Source organism: Acanthochromis polyacanthus, chromosome 16 (assembly GCF_021347895.1).
Source record: "Acanthochromis polyacanthus isolate Apoly-LR-REF ecotype Palm Island chromosome 16, KAUST_Apoly_ChrSc, whole genome shotgun sequence".
Lineage (NCBI taxonomy): Eukaryota > Metazoa > Chordata > Actinopteri > Pomacentridae > Acanthochromis > Acanthochromis polyacanthus.
The window spans coordinates 14,098,024-14,125,313 of NC_067128.1; the positions used below are offsets into that span (position 1 = coordinate 14,098,024).

General features: G+C 40.0%; 1 protein-coding gene across 3 annotated transcripts in view; it reads right to left on the reverse strand.

Moving 5' to 3' along the window:
- senp6a (SUMO specific peptidase 6a) overlaps positions 1-27,290 on the reverse strand; it is a 42,718-nt gene that overhangs the window by 9,093 nt on the left and 6,335 nt on the right. The window contains exons 2-17 of one of the 3 annotated variants that reach the window (XM_051960799.1): positions 23,789-23,882; positions 21,604-21,667; positions 19,270-19,376; positions 18,243-18,386; positions 13,325-13,392; positions 11,943-12,037; positions 9,949-10,333; positions 6,397-6,638; positions 6,084-6,224; positions 4,287-4,320; positions 3,591-3,779; positions 2,660-2,853; positions 1,941-2,110; positions 432-548; positions 189-311; positions 11-103 (exon numbers count right to left, since the gene is read on the reverse strand). In XM_051960799.1, the coding sequence (XP_051816759.1) occupies positions 11-103; positions 189-311; positions 432-548; positions 1,941-2,110; positions 2,660-2,853; positions 3,591-3,779; positions 4,287-4,320; positions 6,084-6,224; positions 6,397-6,638; positions 9,949-10,333; positions 11,943-12,037; positions 13,325-13,392; positions 18,243-18,386; positions 19,270-19,376; positions 21,604-21,667; positions 23,789-23,882 (2,260 nt within the window). Of the gene's footprint in view, positions 1-10; positions 104-188; positions 312-431; positions 549-1,940; positions 2,165-2,659; positions 2,854-3,590; positions 3,780-4,286; positions 4,321-6,083; positions 6,225-6,396; positions 6,639-9,948; positions 10,334-11,942; positions 12,038-13,324; positions 13,393-18,242; positions 18,387-19,269; positions 19,377-21,603; positions 21,668-23,788; positions 23,883-27,290 lie in introns of all 3 variants that reach the window. The other 2 variants (XM_051960798.1, XM_051960800.1) reach the window with 2 other exon arrangements.

Here is a 27,290-nt window from a genome sequence, read left to right on the forward strand (position 1 = left end):
AAAGACTCACGATTCATTGATTGGGACGAAAATGAAGTCCTTCTGGAACAGATCCACGTGCCGAGTCCATGTCTTTACTCGGTTATGCTTCCTCTTCTGGATCCTGGGAAAACAAATGAACTATATTAGCGAAGACCTCTAAATGTGATTTGATGAAACACTGTCTGGTGGCGATGCTGGACACTTACGGCACGTTTGTCATGTCCGGGACGTTCCTGCGCTCTCTCTGGTTCAGTCTCTTGTAAAAGAAGGAGCTGAACACGTGTATTCTTTGTGCATCTTCTTTTTTCAAATTTTCTAAAACTAAATATCTAGCACAGTATGGAAAAATAATGTTAGTAATTATTCAACATCATTTTACTTTGGAACAAAGAAATCGGGAAATCATGCCTTATGTGAGAAAATGACTGAGAAATTACATAAATTCTTACTTTAAATAAAAGTCTATGATAACATCATTTAGGAACTCTCCATCGTTAAGGCAGTGGAGGTCTTCGTTAGTGACTGTTATGCCACCTTTGGCAGGAGGAGGAGGGTACACCATTAACCTGGAAGACAAGCAATGGTAAGTTTACAGCGGGACAGCAACATTCGCAGTATTTTGGACATGTATCCTGCAGCGTCCTGAACCAAACAGACCAACAGGGGAAAAAAGACAATCACAAATACTTCTTTAGCTTCAGTGCTACTACCAGATTCAAAATTCAGAAAACTTCATTTAATAGTACAATAGATAGTAAAGTCATCAATGGCATCATAGGTACAACAGATACTGGACAATAACTGTACACAGAATTCCAACTGACACAGTTTCAGCTGTTGCTTTATATTAACAACATGTCTTCACAATGTTTTTATCCCTGAATGTTGCTCTTATTGTTTGTAAACTGTGACAGCTTGATCAGTTGTAGCAATGCTCCTCACAAGTTCACAAATGCTAGCATTAGCTTGTTCATTCTAACAGAGTGGCTAATGTCACTTTAAAATTTGTTTCTTATTTACATGTGAACCATTTTCCACAAAAACAAAGCTTTACTTGCTTACTAACCTTGTTTAGGCTAGCATAGCATCAAATGTTATTTTGTTTCAGCAAACGCAGTATGTAACATTATCTTGTTTAGCCTGTAATATGCAGGGATGGGATCAGCAAGTTCTGATTCGAGCGGAAAGTTGTTGACCGGGGGGGGGGGGGTTTACAAAGTCTTTTTACGGGGGGCAGTTTACAAGCGTCGTTAACAAGCTATCGTTAACGTCGTTACCATCTCGCGGGAGTATCAGCGACAATAAAGTGTTCAAACTTGAAATGAAATCGGCGGATCCGCGGAAAATTCCCATCCCTGGACTCTACACTTCATGGTGACTCGATTACAGTACTGTACATGACTGCTCTCACTGAGTGGCAGCTCGCATTCAGCGCGGTGGATATTAGCAGCCGTTCAATATTACGACTCGCCGACCATAAACATACCTCACCCCCCAAAAAAATTTCTCCTCGAATTTAGACGATTCACAAGAATGACCCTGGCAATGATAAAATCCGCGGAATTCCGCGGAAAATTCTCATCCCTGAATATGTATTGTTTAAGCTAATGTAGTAGCCAACATTAACTTGTTCAGGCTAATGCAGCAGCTAATACGACCTCACTTAGACTAACAGAGACCAACATTACCTTGCTTGAACTAACATTCTATTTTCACTTGTTAATGCTAATGTAGTGGCAAATGTTATCCTGCTTAGGCTAGCACAACAGCAAACCTTATATTTTTGAGGCTATCACAGCAGCCAACATTACCTTGTTTAAGCAAACAGTGGTTAGCACAAAATGTTCAGGCTAATGTAGCTGGTTACATTTTCCCCAAGTAATGCTGCTTCTTCAGCTCCTGCACCATATGGGCATTGTGCTGAAAATGACCTTGCAGATTACAGCGAAGTCACTCACTTGACGATTGGTCCGGAGAAGGTGGGCTGGAGGTCGGTCATGTCCTCGTCTTCATCTTCAAAGTAGGTGCTGGTCTGCTGGCGGGTGGCCATCCGTGTGCGTACAGGCATATTGACGGGCGTTACCGGGGAAACTTGCGTGACCTGAGTGACCTTGCTGACCGGGGTGACCTTGGTAACCGGGGAGACAGGGGTGAATTTGATGGGAGTGTGTACTGGTTTCACCTACACAGAGAGGCAAGAAGTTAGGAGATTTACAATAACACAAAGAGTAGCAACCGTCCCTCCAGGAATTTTCTGTAAATCTTGCTGGAGAACAATACCGTTAAAGTGGACGAATTCCAGAAAGTTTTGTAGCATGTAAAACTGATCCAAAACAATGAGCACAGACAGAGTGTTTCCACTGCAACATTCAGTGAAAGTTGCTAGCTAATTATGTTGGTAATAGCATTAACATACCAAAACACAAGTTAACCCCAAAAAACAAACGTCCTTGCAGCTGTAAAATAACAACAAAAGGAAAGGCTGCCATTTTTTGGCAAAACATTTGGTGAAAATCACTTTCAGCAGTAGGACTCAGATAAAAACACAGACTCAGTGAGACCAGGTGCAGAAAAATCTGTACAGTAAACAATATTTGATTACTAGTCAACTGATAGAATATTAACTGGCAAACTACATTAAATCATCACGGGTGGCAGTTTGATGCAGAACACCAACCTTCTCCCACTTCTGCCTTGTCGCCTTGTTGTAGTTCACCAGGCGGATGTTGGCCTCCTCGAAGGGCAGCTTGGCCGGGAAGTTGCTGAGGTTGTTGGTTTTGCCGATCTCACCCAGGATGTCCTCCAGGATCATCTGCTCCCTCAACGCCAGGCCGTTCTCAAAGATGAGGACGATGTATTTCTCGTCTGACTCTGGCACCCACAAACAGACACTTTGTTATAGTGAGACTCATTTAGTCTGATGAGCAGTTTGCTGAAGTTAATGAATCCAGATACAAGTAGCTTCAGAAAGGTTTTAGAGCGCGTTAGCTTTTTATCACAGTCTACTGATGTAAAACAAGAGCTACCCGAGTTCACCTGCGGCAAATTCAACTGACTGGAAATCTGTGGTCTGTATCTAGGAAATAATAGCTTTCATTTTTAAATAAACTAAACTGCAAGTGTTATTTCTAAGGCTAATAACCAATCTCCTATATTTGATAATGATTAGCTCAGTTATTCTCCCAGCTGACTTTATTTTCAAGGGATTTCTGGCATATCAAGGAAAAATTCTTGTATCTTTAAAAGGTACATAAGCCAAACAAGGAAATATAATACTAATAATACCAATTCTAATAACAACAACAACAAAAACACCAAGAAAAAAAAGAAGACGACGAAGAAGAAGAAGATGAAGTTGTGCATGACTTCACTTCAAGTTCCAAATATTGTCGGAATAATGTAAATACTCATTAAATCCATTTGGTGAAAATGTGATTTTTCCAATATCATGCATCCTCTGGTAGCAAATGATGTCTAGAGTGCAAGACAACAGCACTCCTTTTCACCACATTTTGGCCGCATAGTGGAGGAAATGGTGGAGATACCCAGTCTGCAGCTGATAGATATGTATAGTTGTAGTTTAGTTATTTGTGGAGCTTTGTACTCACGGTCCCCAGCGCAGTCGTACCACTGGCTTCCCTTCTCCTTGGACATGTTGAGCTGTGCGCGCAGGCGGAGGCACTCTGCTGGAGTCGTCTGGAAAAACAAGACGGGAAGCTTCCGGACGCTGCACCACTCACAGCTGATCAGCTCCGACGCCTGCAGACAAACCTTCTCCAGGATGCCGCGCTCTGGGACTGATGACAAACATTCAAAATTACTGAATGTGCAGCGGTTCATCACACAAAAGAAAAAAAAGCATGACTCAAAAACTGCACAAGAAGCAACACATCATCATAAAAGGACTTTTTAACTAGTTATTTAATTACATTTCTTGGAAACAAAAACACCATTTTTATAAAGAAAAGCGATTTTGTTAAATCTATGTGATGCCAAATATTTCACTTCTTTTTCCAGTAATGACAAATTATTAAGAGTATTTGATCAGGGGAGTTATATGTTGCTGGCTGCAGTGGTCTAGATTGCTTGCTGGAGTTTTAGATGTTTTTGTATATTTTCTAGCTGCCTCAGATGTGCAGGACTAATCTTTGCTGACCAGCACTAACAGTAAACTGCACAGCTGCATCTTTCTGTAGCAGCGGGCAGCGATCATGACTGTGGTGCCATCTCACTCCACTGATGTCTGATTAGGAGCTCTGTGCTGACAGCGTGTATTTACTGAAGTCGTCGCTGCTGTTCCGTACCTTCAGTTTCCAGCTGGATGTGGTCGATGGAAAACTGAAATGACAAAAAGAACAAAGACTGTTATTTTACATTTCCACTACTTTTTTAAATTCAAAGGCCCACTTTTACTGGTATTCTGATAAGTGTATGCCAGTTTATAGCCACTCCCATGAGTTACTTCTTAGATAACAGTACAGAAAATACCAGATCTAAGGATTCTATTTAAAACAGAATGACAGCTTGTATGAACCCGTATTTTTATTCGCATCTTTACAGCTTAAGTTTTAGATTTAATTGTATTATATTACCCATTTGACAAATGTATTTGCCACTGCTGTCATAATCAGTTTCACACTCAGAGCCTTCAAGTACTGCTTTCAAGAACATAATAAACCTTTACTTCCCCACAAGGCTTTAATTGTGAAACATCTGCATGAAGTCTTGAAGTAAAGTCAATCAGCTGGAAAGTGCTGAACAGCATTGTTTCTAACCGAGCTCCAGGCACCACCTGACACTTCTGGTTTGAAAAAAGAAATCCATTAGTGTGGATTTCAAGCCATCAGAGTTTGCATCACACTTTAACTTCAAAAGCACTGAACGCTAAACTGCTTATGGATTAAAAATTACTGAGCCGTATAACAGCCCTGAGGCTTTTCTAAAGTATCGAAACAGTCGTCATGGACAGTGTGACATCCACAGTTACCTCATCACATTTTGGTGACTCTGAAAACCTGCAGGGAAACAAATGAACTAAATCCAGATTTGCGATGATTATTCAGCCTTGGTATTCCTTAGCTAAAAATAGCCTTTACATCACCGCAAGTTAAAATGTCACTTTATTCACATTAGTGTATGCATCAGGCTCTGTAATGTACCACTGTGCTAATTTTTATTTTGCTAATCTTTACTTCTATAACCTATGGTAGTACTTGCCCTTCCTTTAGCTGCAGTTTCAAAGTTTTTTCCAGCAAAGAAACGGTTCTAAAGAAGCTTTTTTGGGTGGTCAGAAATGTCAAAGTTGTTTCGTTTCCATTTGTCAATGTGTTATTCACGATTTGGTACCATCACCACTGAAGACAGGAAATATTCACTCACCAGCCACTTTATTAGGTACACCTGTTCAATTGCTTGTTAACACAAATAGCTAATCACCCTATCATTTAGATGCAGCTCAGTGCATTTAGACGTGTAGAAGTCAATTTGCTGAAATTCAAACTGGGCATCAGAATGGGGAAAAAACGGGGATTTAATTGACTTTTAACGTGGCATGGTTGTTGGTGTCAGACGGGCTGGTCTGAATATTTCACAAACTGCTGATCTACTGGGATTTTCACACGCAACCATCTCTAAGGTTTACAGAGAATGGTCGGAAAAAGAGAAAATAATAAGTGAGTTGCACTTATTTAGATGAAAATGCCTTGTTGATGTGAGAGGTCAGAGGAGAATGGGCAGACTGGTTGGAGATGATAGAAAGACAACAGCAACTCAAATAACCACTCGTGACAACCAACGAATGCAGAATACCATCTCTTGTCAACACGTCCAACCTTGAAGAAGACGGACTACCGCAGCAAAAGACCATACCAGATGCCATCCTGGCATTAACCAGGATTCCGGTGTTTATCATACACACAGAGATATAGAAAGACTAGAATTTAAAAATGCTTGGGTAGTTCCAGATTTCTCACTGATTCCCTACTATTCAAATAATAGTTATCTACGGACTCGATGCCAGAGATGTTTGCTATTGGGAACATGCAGCTAAAAGCAGTGCTGCCTCAGTCTGCTAGTCATATTTTAGTACAAGAAAGACTCACAACAACGGGCTTGGTCACCATCCTCCGTAGAGTCCCTACTCTTACACTCCGACACTCCAGTATAATGCTGTCACACTTATTGGGAACTAATCTGGACTTTTTTGGCCTCGGTGAAAATGTCTCAGGGGGTTGATTTCCAAACTGAAATAAAAAAAGACAGAAACACGGTTTAGGCTTTACATCACTGCAAAATCAAATCTAGTTAATTCAGTCGGCGATGCAGAAGAAGAATTTCCTCTATTGTGGCTCAGTGAATGAATGAGTGAGCTCATTAAAAACACTCAAATACACTCGTGACGCTTCAGATCGTCACCTGATCTTTCATCCGGGCTTTCCGTGGTATCGTGACCTTCATGTTGACGTCTTCAAAGAAATCTGCGTTTATCTCCTCCTGCTCTCCGGCGTTCTTCACCGCCGCCTCCACTCTGCCACCGGAGGGCGCCGGAGAGGAGTGGGCGGAGTCGGCGGGTCGAGGAGAAACACTGTCCAGTCTGTTGACGCTGCCCGTGCTGGCGTTGTCGGCCTCGTCCTCGTCATCGTCACTGGACAGGACGACTGAAAAGGCAAAACCAGACGCCTGTGTTTCAACACTTTCCAACAATATCACTGATTTTTTTTTAGCTTTTTTTTACCTCAACTCTGGTGTTGTTTGCTCTACAGATAGTATGCTGCTTCTCGAAAACAAATTTCAATGAGATTTTGAGTTAAGAGTTGGTGCATTCTCAGATGTGAATGCAGAAATATTTTCAAAATTATCTAAATCTCACCAGACATTTCTACTGTTAATGTCATCCTGCACATATATTTCTTTGAATAAAAACCACAACCAAATTAAAAGCCAGGTCTGATAATGGTTAGGGGTGCACAGTTTAGCTGCTCATGTTGCGTTTTGTTTACCTTTAATGTTAAAACAGTGAAGCTAATTTAAGTGCAGTGGGTTGCTGGGCTGATCTTTATCCTGGTTTTAGCAAAGACAGGTGTATAGAAAGTGATAATCTGCTTGTTCTTGGGGAAAAAAAGAAAAAGAAAAGACATGTGAGTCTGTGGTTTCTCCACAGTCTCTCCTCTCTGTTGCATTAATAGACTAAAAAAAGAATGTTAATGAAACAAAACAAAGGAGAAGCAGAGTAAAATGGGGTTTCATACTAAAACATGACAAATTTTAGTCATTATACAGAGGGGATTAAGAAATGAAGGCCTGCCATAAAAGTAGAGATTCTGCAGTTTATTTCAATTCAGGCTCGCTCACTATTTGATGAAATATGGTGGTGGAATGAAGTTAAATCTATCAAATGTATCCACTGATTGCCACTTGATTTTTCAGCCTGTTGATAGTGACAGCTCTTTGGACTTCATATTGAGAGTTGACCTCACCAGATTCCAAATACCACGCTTGAAACATACTCTCAACCTTTTATCTGCCCCTTTTAATGAATTAATGAGGGAATAACACACACCTTCCCATGGAACAGCTGAGCAGCCAGTTGTCCAATTACTTCTGGTCCCTTAAAAAGGTGGAGGGCACATATAAAATGTGTTGTAATTCCTCCACTGTTCACCTGATTTGGATGTAAATATCTCCAAATTAAAGCAATGCAGCTGAGCCAGACTGTCCAGCACCAGCCTCGTGTAAAATTTAGCAACCGAGAATGAAAGTAAAGTAAAACTGACTGCTGAAAGTCCAAGATGTTGTATGTTAATCAATTTATGCTCATCCCTACTTAGCCATTTGTGGGGAATATTTGCTACTTTTATGATCAATTCTTGTCGTTCAGGTGCTGCTGATTTTCCTTTGGTGTTGGCTAAAATCCTTACCGCAAAAATTCTGCCTTGAAATTTGTTCTGCCCTTCACACTTTTATCATCAGTACTGGCATCTCACTGTGGTTTAATGTTATTACTCATGCTTGAAAAATTTCCAATAATCTGGCGATGACAGAGACGTGAGATTGGTCTGTCCAAACATTTTGAAAGTCAAGACTTGTTGGAAAACTTCCTCATGATAAAAGATTTTTTTTAACAAGCCAGTAAACACCATTTATGTCCTAAGATGACTTTTAACCACAGAAACCCTAACATGGATGAGGATAAATATGGTGCATCTGCAGCTCTGAATGCAGAGATTTACAGTCTTTTTATAACTTAATTTGTTCAGCTTTGGTGCCTGATGATTTGAGAAACACTGAGGAGATTTATATTTATTTATAGAAATCATAGAGGGTCCTCTGCTGCTGCAGTGGTGGAATAATTACAGAACATTCCTGCTAGTAGTGACACAAAATGGCACAGAGACAGACAGTGAACTATCAGATTAAAAAGTGACAGTTCAATTTACAGTGTCACAGGTTGATATGAAGCCTCTGACATTGATGTTTGTACTCATTTACAGAACACAGAGACTCACGCTGCTGCCTCCACCTCCTTTAGTTTGGAAATTGGAGGAGAAATCTGAGTGAGGAAGGCAGACAGTGAGGACATTTCACTGGTCCAAAGAAAAAGTAACATAAAACAACAGGTTTGGGTACTAATGCCTTGCCAAACTTTCAGCCTTTCCTCCACTCCATCTACATTTTCACTAGTATCATACAACTACCATGAATAACTAAAAGCAGAAATTAAGAGGTTCTTGATAAAACTCTTGGACATGATATGCCTGACAGCAGCCAACAGAGTGAGACAGCTAGATATATGGCAGCGGCATCAAACAGTCCAGAACGTCCTGAACTGTAGTCCAAGTTCATCCCCACTGGTTGACAAAACTGCTGCCAGGAGCCAAACGCAAGACAAACACCCACTCAAAATCTGCACAGGCGCTGCTGCAGAGTTTCAACTCACTGAGCGTCTGTTAAATGACAGATATCAAACCTGGTGTTAAAGGTAAAACTTCATGACCACATCCCCTCATGTCTCCTGTGAGAAGCTACAGCCAACAAGCTGTTCACAGATTCAACAAGCAAGGACGCTTTCAGTGTTTATGAGAAGAAATAACTAGTGAGTTCTAGCACATATTTCATTCAGGGGGAGAGAATCATCAGGGTTTAGCTTCAGGAGAATCACAGTGACATTATCTGACATGATGCACCGTGTCACAACACAACATGTGACCCTGTTAGAAAGACAATTTCTTTCTACCCAACTTTGCAATCTACTTTCTTTCGATATACTATTTTATAGCTTTTGGTTGACAGCTTTTGTAAAACGTTTTCACAGCTGCTTCACACTTTCTGATTGATTCCAGCCGCTGCTGAACAATTAATCGAAATATTGTCAAAATCCCAATATGGACAAGTCAAATATCCAAGCTGCAGGAGCTGCAATTTTTTGATAAAGGTAGTGTGTGTCACAACAACCCATTTTAGATGAAGCATCGTGGTGCTACAGAGATGCCTCAGCCCATAAATCAAGCTGTCCAGATAGATATGGAACGTGCTTGTTTGGTACAAACCGCTGAAAGAATTCATATTATCACTTTGTAGATTTTTCAGTGGAAAAGAACTGCAAAAAATATCATTGATACTAAAACCATTACTCATATTACAATGGAACTATCTGTCAAAAAAAATTGTGATTTTTTTAAACATCACTCAGCCCTCGTTCCAGCATGTGAAGGTGTGCTACTTGCTTAGCTTTGAGACAGTGTTTCTTTCCAAAGGACAACAGTTGGAGTGTCTTAATGAGAGAAATGTGTCCAAGTTACAGGATGTAACTCTGCTTAAAGACCAGATAGACAGTGTGCTCTGAAACCCTGTCTGGTTTTACCTTTGTTATTGCAGATACCTGTCCTCTTTTCTGGCCGCTGCCTCATTACAGAACTAACCCCTTCAACATTTAATCAGCTTCTCTCCTTCAGTAATTATTTTACTCACTGGGGTCATTAAGCTCGTGCTGCTGGCTCCTCTTCCCTTTAGGAGGGTTCCTGGCTCCGCAGCAGGTCGACGTCCCGGCTAACAGCGGGGCCCTGTCGTTGTTCAGAGGCAGCAGGGTCCCTCTGGTGGTCGTGATCCGTATGTTCACAGGCTCTCCTCGGGGTGCCCTCATGGTCGTGGCAGGTTTGTAGAAGTTCTGCTGCAGGCTGTTTGGTCCGGGGGAGGGCTGGGATCTGATGGGAGGTCGGGGGGTCGGGGATGACAGCGTGGCCTGCTGAGAGGACAGCAGCGGTAAACTGCTCCCACAGGTCTGACACTTGCTGCTGTCCTCGCTCGGCTTGTTGCACTTCATACACACTGTTTGGTAGGTGGTTGGCCGGAGAGGCTGCAAAATAAAACACTTGTTAAAGCAGCAGTAACTCTACAACAAGTTATCTAAAGTAGTTTAAATCAATCCACTGGACTTTAAGAAAGTTCCTTGAAGACGTTTCACCTCTCATCCAAGAGGCTGAAATGCACAGATGAAATGCACAGATGTCACTGAGCCCTTGTGTGCTAATGGTGGTCATTAGCACGAGTCTGCTGAGTAGTTCTTTTGGGGAGTTTTGAAAGGACCTGAGTGTAAATTGGCGAAAGATGATGTCGCAGACCACCCCCCTGTTCAGAGATGGCTTCTCTACTTTGACATGGATGGCTTCTTTCACTCCTCACTCAAACCATCTGTCCTCCCTGTCCAAAATCTGAACATTGGTGTCCTGAAACAAGTGTCCTTCTTCCTTAAGGTGAAGGAAAACTGCCAAATCCTGTCCTGAGGAATTGGCTCTCCTGTGTTGAGCCATGCGCTTGTTAAGTGGCTGTTTGGTTTCCCCTATGTAGAGATGTGAGCATTCCTCGCCGCATTTAACTGCATACACCAGGTTACTCTTCTGGCTGTGTGGTGTGGGGTCTTTTGGGTGGACCAGTCTTTGCCTGAGGGTGTTATTTGGCTTAAAAAAGACGGGAATCTGATGTCCACACAGTGTGTGTCTGTCTGTTTGGTGCTCAGGTTGCCACACCCAGAAAGCATTAGAATGGCTTAGGGCTTTCTGAGTGCAAACAATATGAAAACAATGCAATGAGGGTGAACCCAAACGGCTGCAGGACATGAAACTTGTAAAAGTCAACCCCTTTCACAAGGCCATTTGATTTGTATTAAGCACCTTAAATGTGAAATACCGACATCAGACGTACTATTTTAATGTAAAGAAAAAAGGTCATGGTTGGTAGTAGCCAAATCCAATTTTCAGATATAAGAATTTGCAGTGGCATCGCAAGGCAAATGCTGACGTCCAAACAGCTGTTACAAGTGATAAGAGTAAAATAAGAGCATGTCATTTACCACTATGTGACTCTGAACTTCAGATTTTTGCGTTACTCAAAGGAACAGCAATAACTTAACTGCAGTGAAAGTTGCAGCTACAACAGCTCAGTCACACTGTCATTCAGTTTCTAAAGGTCACTGACTGATCACAGCACGTTCCGCCTCAGAGAACAGCTTAATATGAAGCACTGCAGAACAACAGATTCGATCTACAGTAGCTCCGGGTCTATCTGTGGATCTAGCTGCAGTGTTGGAGGTGTGCTGCAGAGGAGAATGATGATGATGGTGCACAGACAGAGGGCTTGTAATGGTCAAAAAGAGGAGAGAAACTCAACACGTCACACATAAAATCCCAAATTTAAAGGACAATTCTAATTCAAAGAAATGACGACTCGCACAAAAGCGTACAAATCAGGCGAAAAGGTGCCAGCTCCCTGCAGCTTTCTGAAAGACCGAATTTTCACATCAGCCTTTTTAAATGTTTGTCTTCAGTTTGTCTGAAAGGAAACAGAAATTAGCTGACATTTTCCTAGAATCGACTCCTCCATCTTGGACTGAGACAGCAACTTCTCGACGCATGTGGACATCAAATGATTTCTGGGTAATGAAGTCCAAACCTCCGCGCTTCTCTTACCTCTGACGCTTTGACGTCTGAAGGAAAACTACAGCAGCCATCCAACGGTTTCCTCTTCTGCTGGATGCGACGTTTAATGTTCAGGGGGCCCTCTTCTGTAAAGTAAATCAAATAACAACCAACACTCAGTTACTCATGTGTTGATTTGTTTATAATTGATTTACACTGTCCAACTTCTAAGGTAACTTTTAGATGACTTTACAGGAAACTACACAACATTTTCTTCAATTCAGGAAAGAGATTTAACAAAAAACCATCAGATAAAGGGGGATGGAGCACACTAATCGAGAACAAAACGTATTTTGCATGGACAATCAGCTGCTACAACATCCTCTGTGAAGATATAACAGATTCAGAGCACACGTTAGTGTTATTTGTATACACAATCAAGTCCAAGTTCTACTGAGTCTATCGAATATTATTAATATTTTTAAAGACTAAGATAAAAAGATTATTGCCTTCTTTGCATGGTTAATGAAAAATGCCCTCAAAACCCAGTTTATTTGAAGCCAGTGAGGCAAACCCCAGGATGCAGTAGTGTGAGAGTTCTATCTGCTGCTCCTTAATCTTGCTGCTGTGAGCGGTAATAACTAAAGGCGTCTCAGATGAGCTTATTAATTGAAACCGCAAAAGTGTACATGTCATTTTTAAATGGAAAGGATGCCCTGTGGGCCAAAATGAGACCACCAATTATGATTCTATGTATCTGCATACATTATCTGATTAGGATAGCCTGTTCCTTTGAGCAGCAGAGCTTCAGCAAACACCTCACTGCAGAACTACACTTTGTTTAATTCGCTCTCTGAGCTGCCTCATCCTCCTTTTACTCTCAGTTTTTTGTCTGCTAACCGAAAAAATAAACAGTGAACAATCACAAAAATTGCATTGGGATTTCCCTCCCTCCAAGGTCACTTTAATTTTAACAGTTTCATGCGAGTCCATGCTAACCAAACAAGTGTTTCATAAGTTCTCCTCCCTCAGCCGGGAGGTTGTAAGGATTACTCTGGGAGGCCTGAGATCTCGTCGTCCTCTGGCAGGAACATGGAGGAGGTTCAGTTCAGACCTGCAGCCCTGCTGGCTGTCACATTAATTCACTGCACAAACTACTGGCACACATATTGCACAAACACACAGATACCGAGCGGTACTCATGCTAGAAACACACACTTGTCTCACAGATGCTTAACACACCACAACCAGGCACACACACACACATTCATGTTCTAGTGCTTCCCTCCCAGCCAGAGGAACACTGTGTGCCCATCAAAATTCAACACCAGCCTCCCTCCTGTAGTCACCAGCACAGTGTTCTGCTCAAAAACAGCTTGAGAATGACTTTAAAGAAACCCTGTGTGATGTGATCAGCAGGCTGTGAACTCTACCTGGGACTTCTGGACAGGTGAGGACAATGCTGTCCACTTCTACAGTTTGTGTGGGGGAGAAGTCGTTTCTGCAGGAAGACAAATGCACAAGTTGGTCAGTGAGTCAATTCATTTACCAGCAGCTGGATGCAGTGTATAATACTATGAAAACATTAGACATTTTGTATTTATTTTTGTATTGCAATAAATAAGTTACATGAGAAGTGGTCAGTCAATTTCCTGGAAAGATTCCAAGCAAATGAAGGCCTTGTCACTCTGATTTGAACCAAAGTTTCCGCTAATCAACAAACTTTCAAGGAATTTCAAGGCCTGTGGGAACCCTGTAGGTCTGAAAAATTCATTGGTAAAATGTGCGGAAATCACGGACAGTTATTGACGTCACTCAGGATTAAAAAAAGACCTGCTTCTTCAAATTCATGCACAGCTGGAAGAATCTTCGCTGAAAGGATTTACTCATTCCCTGTTTTACATAATTGCCAAATGAATAAGCTTGCATCCTCATTTTTTAATGATATTTTCGGGTAGTTTTTGCTGTGAGTGAAAGAAGAGAGAAAGATGAGGGATGACATTTGAAGTGTGAGGAATTTCAATCAGGATTTAGAGACAGAAACGGGACCTGCTTCTATATTGTCTTGCTGGATTTCACTGCTGCATTTGATACACATGATTACAACATTCTGCTATAGAGATTGGGACATGTTAGTGTAATTAAAGGAGCCAAGCTGGGCTAGTTTAGATCATACTTATGAGATAAAGTCCAGTTCATTCGTGTCAATAATCTTTGTTCCTTTCTGCACACACCAGCATTAGTTATGGAGTTCCACAGGGTTCTGTGCTAGGACCGATGCTTTTCACCTTGCACATGCTTTTCTTAGGCAACATTATTAGGAAATACTGCCTGAACTTCCATTGCTATGCAGATGACACACAATTCTATTTATTTACAAACCAAAATCAATCAAATCAGCAACAAATCAGTAAGTCAAACTTAAAGCATGTCCTAAAGACACAAAAGCCTGACCACCTTGTTATTGTAGTTGGCCTTAACCCTTTAAGCTTCAGTGTACCGCCGGCGGTACACCTACTAATTTGCATAGGAATTTCAAGAATGTCCGACGGCCGCAAACGCGCTTATATAAACACTATACACCGATGGAAAGCTTAGATTCTCATGAATCCGCCGGTATAAACCACTTTCAGATGCGATTACCACAGCGGGTGAGAAAAACACATTTGTCCGACAAAAACAAATATTCATCCATCCGTTCTCTATACACGGCTTCAACGCACACAGCGCGACTCACATTTCCGGGTTCATTATTATACACAAAAAAAAAGATTCCACAAAAAACGGCCATAATCCAACCTTTTACATCAGATGACACAAGCCAGGAAACTATTTTGTCCAAAACATGTCCTGAAGTCGGTATAAAATCCCCGAATCGGTCCTTTTCAAGAAAATGCACCTCGCGATGCCCGTCCAATATTCCCCGTATTTTTCGTAATTTTTTTTATTTAAAAATAGAATATTAGCGATTTTTTGTACTGAAAACGGCTGGAATTGACTGAAGCTTAAAGGGTTAAACACCTTAAAAACAGTCTTTATAGTACTATGGATATCATTAGTGTAACTTCTACCACCTCTGTGAGGAACCTTGGAGGTTTTTTTGGACTAGTATATGACCTTTAATTCACAGGCCTTCTTACGCCTACCCAGTATTAGAAATATCCTGTCTTAGAACGACGCTGTTGTTAACAACTTGCTTAAATAGAAATTGTTGGGTTTGACTGTAAGAAGCTGTAAGGTGTCAGTCTTACTACAGTACATGAAGTTTCCTGGGATCACATTTTATGGCTTTTTGCTATATAGGGTTTATCTTGAATCAGAATGGGTCTGTTGGTGGTGACTATACACAGCTATATAGGCCTGATCAGTCTGCATATAGTAAACGTAACAAATCTATGCATTTTCCTGATATTTTTCATCATTTGATGAGCAAAAATGCTCGAGTAAAATCAGCCCAGATCACTAATTAATGACTGAATTGTCATTTTCATAATCGTTTCGGCACTTGCAATTTTCCTTTGATGCGGAAGAAAACTGCTTCAGGTGATACCGGTAATTTCTCGCTAGATTAACAACATTTACAGAATTTTACCCAGGTGATGTTCAGCTGAAGTGAATGAAACTCAGCAATTCTTCTGCAGTTTTCATCTAAAAAAATCTTGCATATTTTTTTACATCAAAAACATTCAGAAGCTTTAAGTTTTTTTACTAGTGAATTAAGACAGGAGTACAACATTTTCAACATTTAGCTTGAACAGATGGATTTTCATTTCAAAACCCAACGTTTATCTTCATGTTCTTCAGAAGGTGACCCTCTGTCAGTATGTAATCAAGTCAAACCATCAAGGCAGCATTTAAAGGAACACAAAAGCTACCAGCAAACAGCACTGGAAGTACAGACTTCCTTCCACCGAAACTCTAAACAAAACAGTAAAGCAGTGAACATCATCACTATGCTGCTGGTGGTTTTCGTCTAACTTCTTTGGGCTGTCAGTTTCTGTCACAGTCATACCTAAACTGCATTTTACACAACAAACAATGTGCCATGAAAGGGAAAGAAACCACACACTGACAAAATCTGACAGTACGACTGCAGAGATGCTGCCGACTCACAAACAAACCCTAAAATAAACGAAGACTACGATGTTCCGGGGATGTGAAAAAGGCGTGAAATGAGATCCAGTTTGTTAGCAAAGGTTCACTCTGGGTGATGTGGCAGGATCAAAGTCATACCTTTCCGTCAAATCAAGGCTGCTTGAAGACGGAAATCAAAGTGAGAAACATCTCACTAATGCAATCAACTCATGTGCCTTAATTCATTTTTTCACAGCCTGCAGTTCAATTAAACTGATTTTTCTACACCAGACTCAGATCCATCCAGCAGATGAATGTAATGAACCAAAGCACTTCTCTACGTTTAAATGATCTTCATCTATATTCAAGAAGATCTCACGTACATCTCACACAAGCCCAGTTTTATCCCGTTCAAGAAAATGCACTCTTTGAACTGCTTTCCATGCAAACTGTAGACAAAACTAAAATCTATACATAATTTTCTTCTTTCTTGGACAATCCAGTGACCCTGTACTCATACATGTCACATGGAGGCTGTTAACTTGATTCCTGGAATCGTAACTCTGGTAAATCTCAACACACACAAATGATAGCCATATTTTTAGATTCAGTATAACTTATTTTTCAAAATTATTATTAGCTCCAATGTCTATTATGTAGAAATGTCCAGAAACTTAGACATCACAAGAGAAGAGATGCTCTTTGTAAGTAGAGAACTTGATTGACTGGGAAACACCACATTTTTAAGTTTTCTTCAGTATCAAAATAATCCACTGATAGTTGCTTGTAGGGCTTAAATAATTCCTGGAGTTATTCAAGTAATTTGATAACTATAATTCCTCGAGGCAAAATTCTCTGAATTGACGCTTTGTTTAATCCGCTACGTACTAGACCAGGTCATTAACTGGTGGACCGCAGTCCAAGTCTGGATCCAGACTTCATCTTATACAGACCAGGACCTAGCATCAACAAATCAGGCAATTTCAAATTTGACGGGACGCTTCTATTTTCACCGGCACAGCTTTTTTGGAGTTTATGGCATTTAGCAGACCAGAGGACTGAACTACGAAGGCAGTTCAACTTAGTCTGGCTTTGTTTGTGTGAGTTGGTTCGACAAAAACTAAAACCTCAGTCAGAGTTAACAGCTATGAAGGTGGTTATCAACTTTCTTTGTTAAGTAAGATTTTCTGCTTCAAACTCATCCACACAAAAGCGTTTAACGATCATTTGACTCGTTTTCAGCACAAAATGAACAGATCATGAACAGGCTGTTTTAATGGGAACCAAAGACGAATTCAAAACTTATGATGGTAAAAAGCTGCTACTGGAAATTATGTAAGACTGGAATGCTGGTAGAAAACTGTTAAAAGTGTGCAATGTATTTATTTTACCGATCAATGCAGCTGATTGTTGACAAACAGCCACACAATAAAACTATCAAACTTCACATATTCAGACATGATACTATATTGAAGTGCATGCAGGTCTGACCCTGACCAATAATGAAGAAAATCAGTTTAATTTGTGACCAAATCAAAGTGAAACTAACATTACTGACTGAAAATTCTCTGTAATAAATACTAAAAAAAAATAATCAGTTTTCTTTTTTGTGTTCTGTCACCTGCAGTCCCAACAGTTTAAATGGACCAAACATAAAAACATGTTTATGCGATTTCAGCATCGCCAACTAAATACACGTGGGGTTCCCATGGCTTTGAGTTTTAGTTGAATACATCTGTACTATACTAGTTATGTACAATACCTTTGTAATATACTAGATACCCCTGTACTATACTGTGTGTGTACAATACCTCTGTAATATACTATATATGTACAATATACCCCTGTACTATCCTGTACTATTCACTTCCGCTTTTGATGCTGTAACGTGCACACCTTGCGCTGAATCCGATTGCCCAAGTAATCGCCAGAATAATTGATAGAATATTCGATTACTAAAATAATTGATAGTTGCAGCCCTAGTTGTCTGCATATCCTTGAGTACACTGCAAACACAGAATGCTAGTAGCTATGTCAGCATACTTTTGGTGAGGCCAGTCCACTAAAGTGTCAACAAATGCGGGCCAACAAAACAGGTTTAACTCCCTGAATCCATGGCACCGTTGTGGGCATTACAGTGAGCTGTGTCTCTGAAATAGTCAAGACTAACAAAGGTGAGAACCGAGAGGAGCATTTTCCCCAGATTTTCTAAAAAATTTCTTCTCACAAAACAAGTGGGACAACTTTCAAGTGTTGCTCGGACTCGTTGCGTCTTACCTTTGAACTGGTTTTCTTATTGCTGAGGGCATCTGTGCGTGCTGAAAGTGTCGTCCTTGTAAAACAATTCCTTGTGTAGGTGTGGGACTGATGATTAAATAGTTGGGCATGGGGGTGGACGTTGCTACTGTGAGAGGGGCTTCGCTGTAAGAAAAGAAGACCATATGAAGTCAAACACTGTCCCATTAAATTAACCACCATTAAGCATGATTAAACTATACTGAATCGAAATGTATCATGATTAGCTAAAAGCTGTTAAACCTTTTAAATCCCCATTAAGGCAAAAACATTCGCCTTTCACTTATCAATTATGACATTTTAGGATATTTCCCATAATTCTGCTTGATTAGTAAGAAAAACATATCTAAAATACAAATCAAGGTATTTATTTTATAATACCAACAGCTGTCTATGCATATTTTAAACATAAAATTCCAGAAAACAAAATAAAATGTACATATTATTTTACAGGTGATCAACTGGGGACGTTCCATGGTGATATCTGCCATTTTTAACCTGTGGTTTCCTATAAAAAATCTAAGGAATTTTATGCAACTCTAATATCTTTAAAAGCTGATTTATCAACATACACCAAATTTTACTGTTTCATTCCTTTCTATATCCTGAAGGATTTTACTAGGGGGTTTGTTCATATGTCAATCATTGTCTGATTTAAAGAAGATTTTATTCCTAGAACACAGTAGAAATCTTTTTTTTTTTTCATTTTCTGGTTAAAAAATAACCTGTAAAAGCAACAAAAACAATAATTATTGCTTTTACAAAAACTAAAATGCAGAATCTTTTATGTCCAGCAGCAATCTGTAGATTTAGAGTCAATTTTTTTTTTTTGCAAAGGAAAGATTATTGATGGTTTTATCAATAATCCTTTTTAAAAGTCCATTTTCAAACCCCTGCAGAATTTTTATTTCCAAACCACGTGAAAATAATCACAATCGCCACTTTTCGGAGCTGTGACGCACCAATCAAAAAAGCAGAGCAGAGCTTGTAAAAACAGGATATCTCATACCCGAGCCTTTTGGGTGGCAGCTTGTTCAGAGGCCTCATGTGATTATTTGGCCGGTTTTCATATGTTCTCAACGAATCGGACATCGTGAAGTGCCTAAGCGTGGGAGACTGGAGACACAACACACAACAAAAGGGTCATCAGTTCCAACAAAACAAAGGTCTGCAGTCACAGTGAAGAACACATGAACCTTTAAGTTTTGCTTCTTTTTGCCCAAAACTGATGCAAACACTTACAGCAGTAGATGCAATGAGGGCACATATGAAAACACAAATCATTCCTTCATCATTAGTTATTTTAATTTATGTGTTAAGAATAAAGATATTCCCTGTGCATGTTAACAAACTGGCTAATGTGCTTATACCAAAGAAAGGTGGTTAAATTCAAATTAAATCTTTCTTCTGCTGTTTTTTATTAGAAATATGTCATTAATAAGGATCAGCTACTAAAATTAACTAATTTCTAGAGATACATTTTTTAGTTCTCTTGCCCGGTGTTAATGCAGGTTCATCAGACTTAGAATGCTTCATAAATATGAATGCTAACACACCGCTTCTGCTCTGAGCTACCTTTATTACATTTAAAACCTCAGATGTTAATGTTGACTAATATGATGTTCATCACAGAACAATTTTGCATTAATAGCAGGTTTTTGAACTACAGTTTGTTCATTTTTAGACGAAGTCCCTTTAAAAAAAACGGATGGACTTATATTCCAGCTAGTATTTATTCATTATTCATTTAATTTTAGAAACGAATACACATGAAAACTTTTGCCTATAGACAAGTTTTACATTTTCCAACACCAAAAGACATGATAAAGTGATGCTAGCTTAAAAACTTTAGCAATTTACCATTGGAAGAATGTATTGAAGGAAATGCTTCCAAAAATGAACCCCAGCCCTCACCATAAAATACTTCTCAGCACAGTCAAAATTCTTTTTCATAAAACATGATAAGCACAGTAAGATGCTTAGAGGATTTAAAGATTTTTACATCTTGAGTGTATGTGCCATAAAATTAATACAAGATGGACATAAATACCATTATGTTATAAACTGGTTTGTAAATTACCATTGTGTTCACCCCTTAAATAATCTAAATGATACCAATTTAATTACTAAATATAATTTTTAATTTACTAAATGAACATCATGCTGTATTGAAGAAAATTTCAAACTAGTCAATAGTAGCATAAAAAGTATACTGAGGTAACAAATCAAATAAGAAAAGAATCGTTTTCTCATAGACTTTCATACAATCACACTTGTTTTTGCAACCTCAGGAGTCTCCCCCTACTGGCCGTAGAAAACAATGCATATTTAACACATTTCCCAGCAGGTACGTCCATCTTTTATGTGCAGCTCACTGTATTTGCAAATTGCGTGTTAGCATACAATACTGTGCTAAAGTTTCTGGAAGGCCAAGAATAGTTTATTTTTATCAAGAAGCATCATCACGAGAAAAAACTACCAATGTGTGTGAGACCAGCTTTGGACAAACACTCTTGAAAGCTTTTCCTGTTTAAACAAAAAGCACCATCTGTTGCAGGACTTCTTGTTCTTCTTGTGGCTGAATTATGGTTTTATGACTACGACTGTTAGGGCTCATTCTCTAGCTGCAGAATAAACTTGGGACTATCAGACGCCTCGCTGATGGACATGAATCTCCACATATAAAGTGTCTACATCTTTTGCACAGTATTGTATGCACAGATTTGCACATTAAGAGGTTTGTAAACATTTCAGTAAGCCAAAGTTGGCAGGCTGAGATTGTCAAGAACTCCTGGCATGAACCAAAGTGTTGGACATCTAGTGTAAATCTAAACCTGCTGGTGGGGCTACAGGAAAGATTAGAACGTAAGTCACTGAGGCTTATTCAATAGTTGTCAAGAAATTTTACTCTGAGGCAAAGTGGTCAGCTGACATTACATCATCACTATGTTCTGCACGGTGTAAAGCACACAAAGTTACTGAGGCATATTATTAATAACTAAATTATTCTTCTCTGGGACAGAAAATAAAACAACCGAGTAGGAATATTACCCTCAATAGAACAATCAGAGACCAACACCCACCACTCACATTTCACCCAGAGCAACAATAACAACAGCAGCAGCCCTTGAAAATGACTCCCATAGCGCCTCAGCAGTGTTAGCTCACGGACTGCTGGGGTCCTTAGGGTGCCACTGCCCTGCAGCGCCAGGCGCCAGCCAGGCTCTGGCATCATCTGCACCGAGCGCAGGGGTGATCGAAGAGCCCCGAGGCCTGCTGGGACTCAATAACACCAGGGGGTGAGAGGCAGGAAGCAAGACAGAGGACAGATTAAACGCTTTACCTTTTTCTCCTCGGGGGAGGTCGGCTGCTGCCGGTTCATCTCCTCCATGCTCACCACACTCACACTAGGAGAAGAAACACCAGAGTCACAGTAAAAACCATGCGTGGACTCGACCTCAATACATTATATTCAGCTTCCTTAATGTTGTTCAGGGAGTCTACACGTGTACGTGTGTGTATTGATGTGGGTATAAAACAACACATGTGCACATTAATGAGGACAAAGTAGACTGTAGGGTTCGACCGATAGCTTTACTTTATCCTCACGGGTTGCATTTATTTATTTTCAGACTGAACTTGCAAACACTTCCTTTTTATGTGACAGTTAACAGATTTTTCCTCGTTGGCCAGATAAAATTAAATGTGAAATATCTTTCACATGGAAACAAATTGGCATTACTACTTTCTAACCAATAAAAAAACAACACACTACTAAGATTAATCTGTGCGACTCGGCAATAGCTGACATTTTATAGTTTCTATTCTAAAACTACATTAATATGTATTTTGTGCTCTTTCTCAGCCACAGGCGCAGATGTGACCAACAAGTAATAACATCATTAGAATATTTGTTCTCCAAAGGACACTATCAATTTAATTCCATTTATTTCTTATGTTGGTGACTTAAAAAGATTTTTCAGCCAGTATATTAATTTTATATTGAATTTATATATGTTGGCAGCTAAAAAATGCAGTATGAGTTTTCTTTGTACTTTTTGTCTGAGAGAAATCTTCCAACCAGGCCAAGAGAAGCTACTCTCCAATAGGCTGATACAGCTAGGAGACTTTGAGCAAAGCTAAGTAGAGTCCAACGCTCAGGAGCAGGCGGAGTTAACTGGTTAGTACTGGGGTAAGACTGGAGTCAGGTTAAGTGTTAGAAGACACAGCTGGTTAATGTTAGCGTTAAGGTAAATGGAAAAGCATATTAATGGCAAAACACTTCCCTTCTCCCTGAAACCACTAATTCCAATGTGCTAGAATCTAACACCAATCAGTATTTAAGACCATGATGTCAAATGTCAAAGCTGCAGTAGGGATGATAAAGTTACCACAAGGGCCAAAGATTGTTTTCTCTGTAAGAAACTCAGGTCACCTGCCATTTTTCATTAATACAGGTAGGTTGCTGAGTAGTTCACTATGTAGGAAAATGGCATCCCTACGAACTCACTAATAACTGACTTTGGTTGACTGAGATTAACCTACAAAAACAATCACTTAAAATCAATTTAAGTCACTCAGTGTGTTTCCATCCATCTGTCCTTAATTGTTATTAATGTGTGCTCTGAATCAATCTCTATCTCGGCAGAAATTTTGGTGTATTGCGAAAAACAAAATGCAACGGAAACAGATTTAAATAATGACGTGTATCTGAAGCTTCACTGGAAAGCACATAAAAACGGTAGATCTGTGTGGAGCAAGACTGTGGCCGTCTTCACATAAATAAATTAAACAGAAATGCTGCATTCCCATTGCATCTTCAGCTATATGTTTGAAGCATTCTTTGAAATTCTGTCTTCTTCTGCAGTGGTTTGATGGCACAGCTGGAGACTTAGCACCACCTGCTGTTTCTGTCAAGAGCCCACCCCCTAATAATATGCATTAATCTACATTTCTCTTTTGCAGATTTTTTGGAAACTCAGCTGCAAGTGTAAATGAAAACCAAGCTTTTTATCCAAGTCAGAGATGTGGGCGAAGACACAGAACTGTAAGCAATATTTTAATACTAGGCTGTTTGGTTAGGTAAGAATTTCTGCTAACAGTTCAATCACCTATTCATTGAGCATTAAATGCACTAATGTTTGCTGTTTTTTGACCCGACATAGGATGAAAGTGAAAACCAGCTGAATTTTTCTAACTTATCTAATTGACTAACAGATACAGAAAGTAATCCTTTGCTATCTTTAGACGGAGCTCAAATGTACAAAAGGCGTGTAACTGCTGTTTTCCATCTTTTGTCCTGATCGGCCAACGTATCGGTCCAACCCTAGCAGGCGAGGATTTGCATGCAGACAGTGGTTTTACAGAGCAAACAGATCTGCACTGCTGTACTAAAACACCAGCGAGTTTATCATGAGAGACGGGAATAGGCTGCTCATCAGCAGAGGTGCCGCCGAGGTCTTTTCCTGCCTGTATGTGTGGTGGAGGAGTGATGCAGTGCTGAAAACGAGGGCCGGAGAAGTGCTTACTCATGTCTCCTTTCCTCTTCACTGTCATCAGAAAGAGAAAAGCTCCAGTTGTGCTTGTACCCTCCATCTCGCCTGGTCTCTGATCTATCCAGCGCTTGAATTGAATAATAAACCAGACTCACATCAGTGCAGGGAGAACAGACCACAACACAGGCATCAGCTGAAATGACCATTTACATGAAGCCGCATTTCAGGGCTGATCGTTTCAGCTAGACGATATGAAGGAGTTAGCAAAAAGGGAAACGGCTGCAACTGCAAAAGCATCATCCCACAGAATTATACTCATGTCACTGCAGTCATCAAAGCCACATTTTTTATTTAATTTAGACGGAATTGCTTAGTTTAATGTTTAGAATCAATGGTAATGTGCGGTGAATATACTTTTGTAAATAAAGTTAGTTATAAAAATGCTTCATATTCTAATTTGTGACATGAGTGCAGGTCAAGTACTGAACATTAGTAAAACTATTCAGTTTTCTCATTTTCAACTGGAAATCACATTCAAGTCAGTGGAATTTTCTGGAACTATCCACAGAGTTCTGGATCATAGGTGACATTTCCTCATACACACATAACTGCGACATCTAATATTTTGAGATGAATGTCAAGGATTACAAGCAAACTTTTTTTAAGCTCCAATCTGAGTGTTTTTATTATGTGAAAAAAGTGACAAAATCCACTGATTTGAATGGACGTACCAGACAGCTTACAAAAGAAATGGAACTTCACCAGTCAATGCAATTTCTACAAACAGTCCACAACAATTGAAGAAGCGTATAGAATGCAAAACTGCAAAAATACCTCAATAAATGTAGTTTTAGAGGGTGAGTAACGTGGTGTTAGGACCATTAATGGAATTAATTTGTATGTTCGGGTTCCTGGAAACCTGAAATTGTTCAGCTCTGACACCATCGAGTCCTCTATGGAACACGTTCGGTTTCTACCTGGGGTATAGCTTATTAGTTGATTTGTTGGTCGATATGCTCTCATCTGATGGATCGGACAATCACAGGTGTTACTTTCCCAGGTAGTAAGGCGCTTCATCAGCAGCCTTTCGGGATGAATTAAATATTTTTGCTGGGGGGAGGTACAGACTACCTCCAAACACATCTGCGTTTTCACAACTTTGAAATCAACCAGCCTAATGGAGACTGCTAGGTTTAACTTATTTAATCTTTACAGAACATTTACTCAGAGTCGGCACCAAACTAACGGCTTCCATGTTAATAGGAGTTTGTTCAAACAGCAAAAAAGTTGAGTGTAAACTTTGCAAACAGCAGGTTCCCTATTACAGCTCAACTACCAACAAGGTCTGCCTACTGTTGTAGATGCTCTGGCATCTACAACAGTAGGCTAACTTGTGTTTTATTCCTCTCTCTAGTTCTTCACTAGGTGTAGGTGCATGTTGGTCTGCTCCATATATGTTGCTATATTTCAATATAAAATATCCAGGTTCAAGTCATTTAATGTGCTACTTTGTATGCTTTAGGGTGAAGACTTATTTCCCCCTGCTTTCCAACAATTGATTTCAGTGGACCAACATCAGCAGTGGTACATAATATCAGCTATCAATATTAATTTAGCAAATAGTGAAACTGAACTTTGGCAAAGACTGTTAATATAAAGACACATCATTCTGTAACGTCATTACACGACTGCCATCTCACTGTATTTTTTATAGTTCTTAAGAGCTGTTCCTGAGTCTGTACTAGAGCCAATACCTCAAATCAATGCATCCTTGTTATTATACGTATGTTTATTGCTGTAAGAGTTGTTGCTGTAGCTATGTGAATTTCCCCTGGCGTGGGAAGCAATAAAGGATTATCTTATCTTGAAGGAACTGAGTATCATTATGCTCTCTTACGTACACGGTAGGACTCAAGGGCTCCTTATTCTACAGTGTATAAAGTCCTAGTGCCAGGCAGTGAACAAAATATATAGCCCTACTGCCCTTTGCGAATTTTCTCACTCCTGGTCAACTGAGAAACAGTTCATTCGACTTTACAACTCTGAGGACGCAGCTCTGTAGTTCTTCTCCTCAATAAATACAGGAAAGTCTGTCACATCAGTTTAAGTCAGTACATGACAACTGTAGTTTGTGAGAGCAAATAATCCATCAATAATCTACTTTTTACATCTTCTCCTGGTTGTCTCATTTTCAAGTTTTGTCTCTGTGTTGTCAAAATGAGCTTTATTAATACTAATTTAGTTGCTGCTACTAAATACTGTAAGATTGCTGGCTTCAGAAGCTGATCACAAATCTAAACTCAGGCCTTCAGCTTATATGTGGAACTTCAGCTAACTTAAGTTACTTGCAAACGGGAAAGAAAACATTTAATGACAGTGACCCTCAACCCTTCAAAGCTTAAAGGTTCGCTCAAATAAAACATCATTCCTCCTCGGTGTTCAGTCACGTGAGGTCTTATTCAGCAATCAAGCAAACGAGATACAGTCTTTCCATTGATTTTGGCTCTGAGTTTGGGTTCTGAAATGAGTACTGGAGGAGAAAAGTCCATTGAGGAAGCCACAAAAAGACAAATATAAATCCAAGAGGCAAGCCAGGACAATGCAACAGAAATCAGCGTCTGACCGGAGCGCGGAACACGGACGGACATCGGCGCTATATATTATGTACACATGATGCAGCGCGGACATCCGAGATCTATCATAAGCGCGGATGGCAGCGTTTACTATACAGCTGTATCTAAACACGGACATCCGCGCTGCATCATGCATACATAATATATGCACGATGCGGCGCCGATGTCCGCCCGTGTTCCACGCTCCGGTCGGACGGAGATTTCTGTTGCATTGTGCGTTCACTTCCGCTTTTGATGACGTATCGTGCTCAGGTGATTCGTCGACGCGTCGTTAGTCGCAGCCCAACTGACAACATTATGCTCTGCCTGAATGTATTAAGTCCTGCCTAGCTGTTGGGTGAAGAGGTAGAAAACTCAACAAAATTCACAGCCAGCCAGCAACAAAGCTCAGTACACAGAAGAAGGTATCAGTGGTCTGTGGTTCAATTCCTTACAAGGCCTTGAATTGTAAAAGAGGGGTAAACTTTGACTTCATTTCCTCATTTATCCATCTGTCTGACAAGCAGAGGAGCATATCTAGCGTTCACATTTCTGTGGGTAAAAAGTGCTGTTTCACTGTAGAACTATTTTGGATCGCTCACTCATGTAGATTTGATACCATCCAATCTTTCCGCTTATTTATTCCTCTCAGGAGCCTGCATGGAAATTCAGTTCCAAGTGTGGATTGATTAAAGCCTGCTGGTGCATTCATACGCAGCTCTATTGGAATAATGAGGCCCCTAAAGTGCTGGATGATAAAACATCTATTATCTCAATATTTTTTTTCTCTCACTGCTGAAATATAATCACCTCTATCACTCTGCAGTATAGTACAAAGCTGAATTACATTGATTCCTACCGGTGATGGCCAAACGACACCCCGAAAAGCCATTCAAACTCACATAATGAAGCTAATCTCCTTC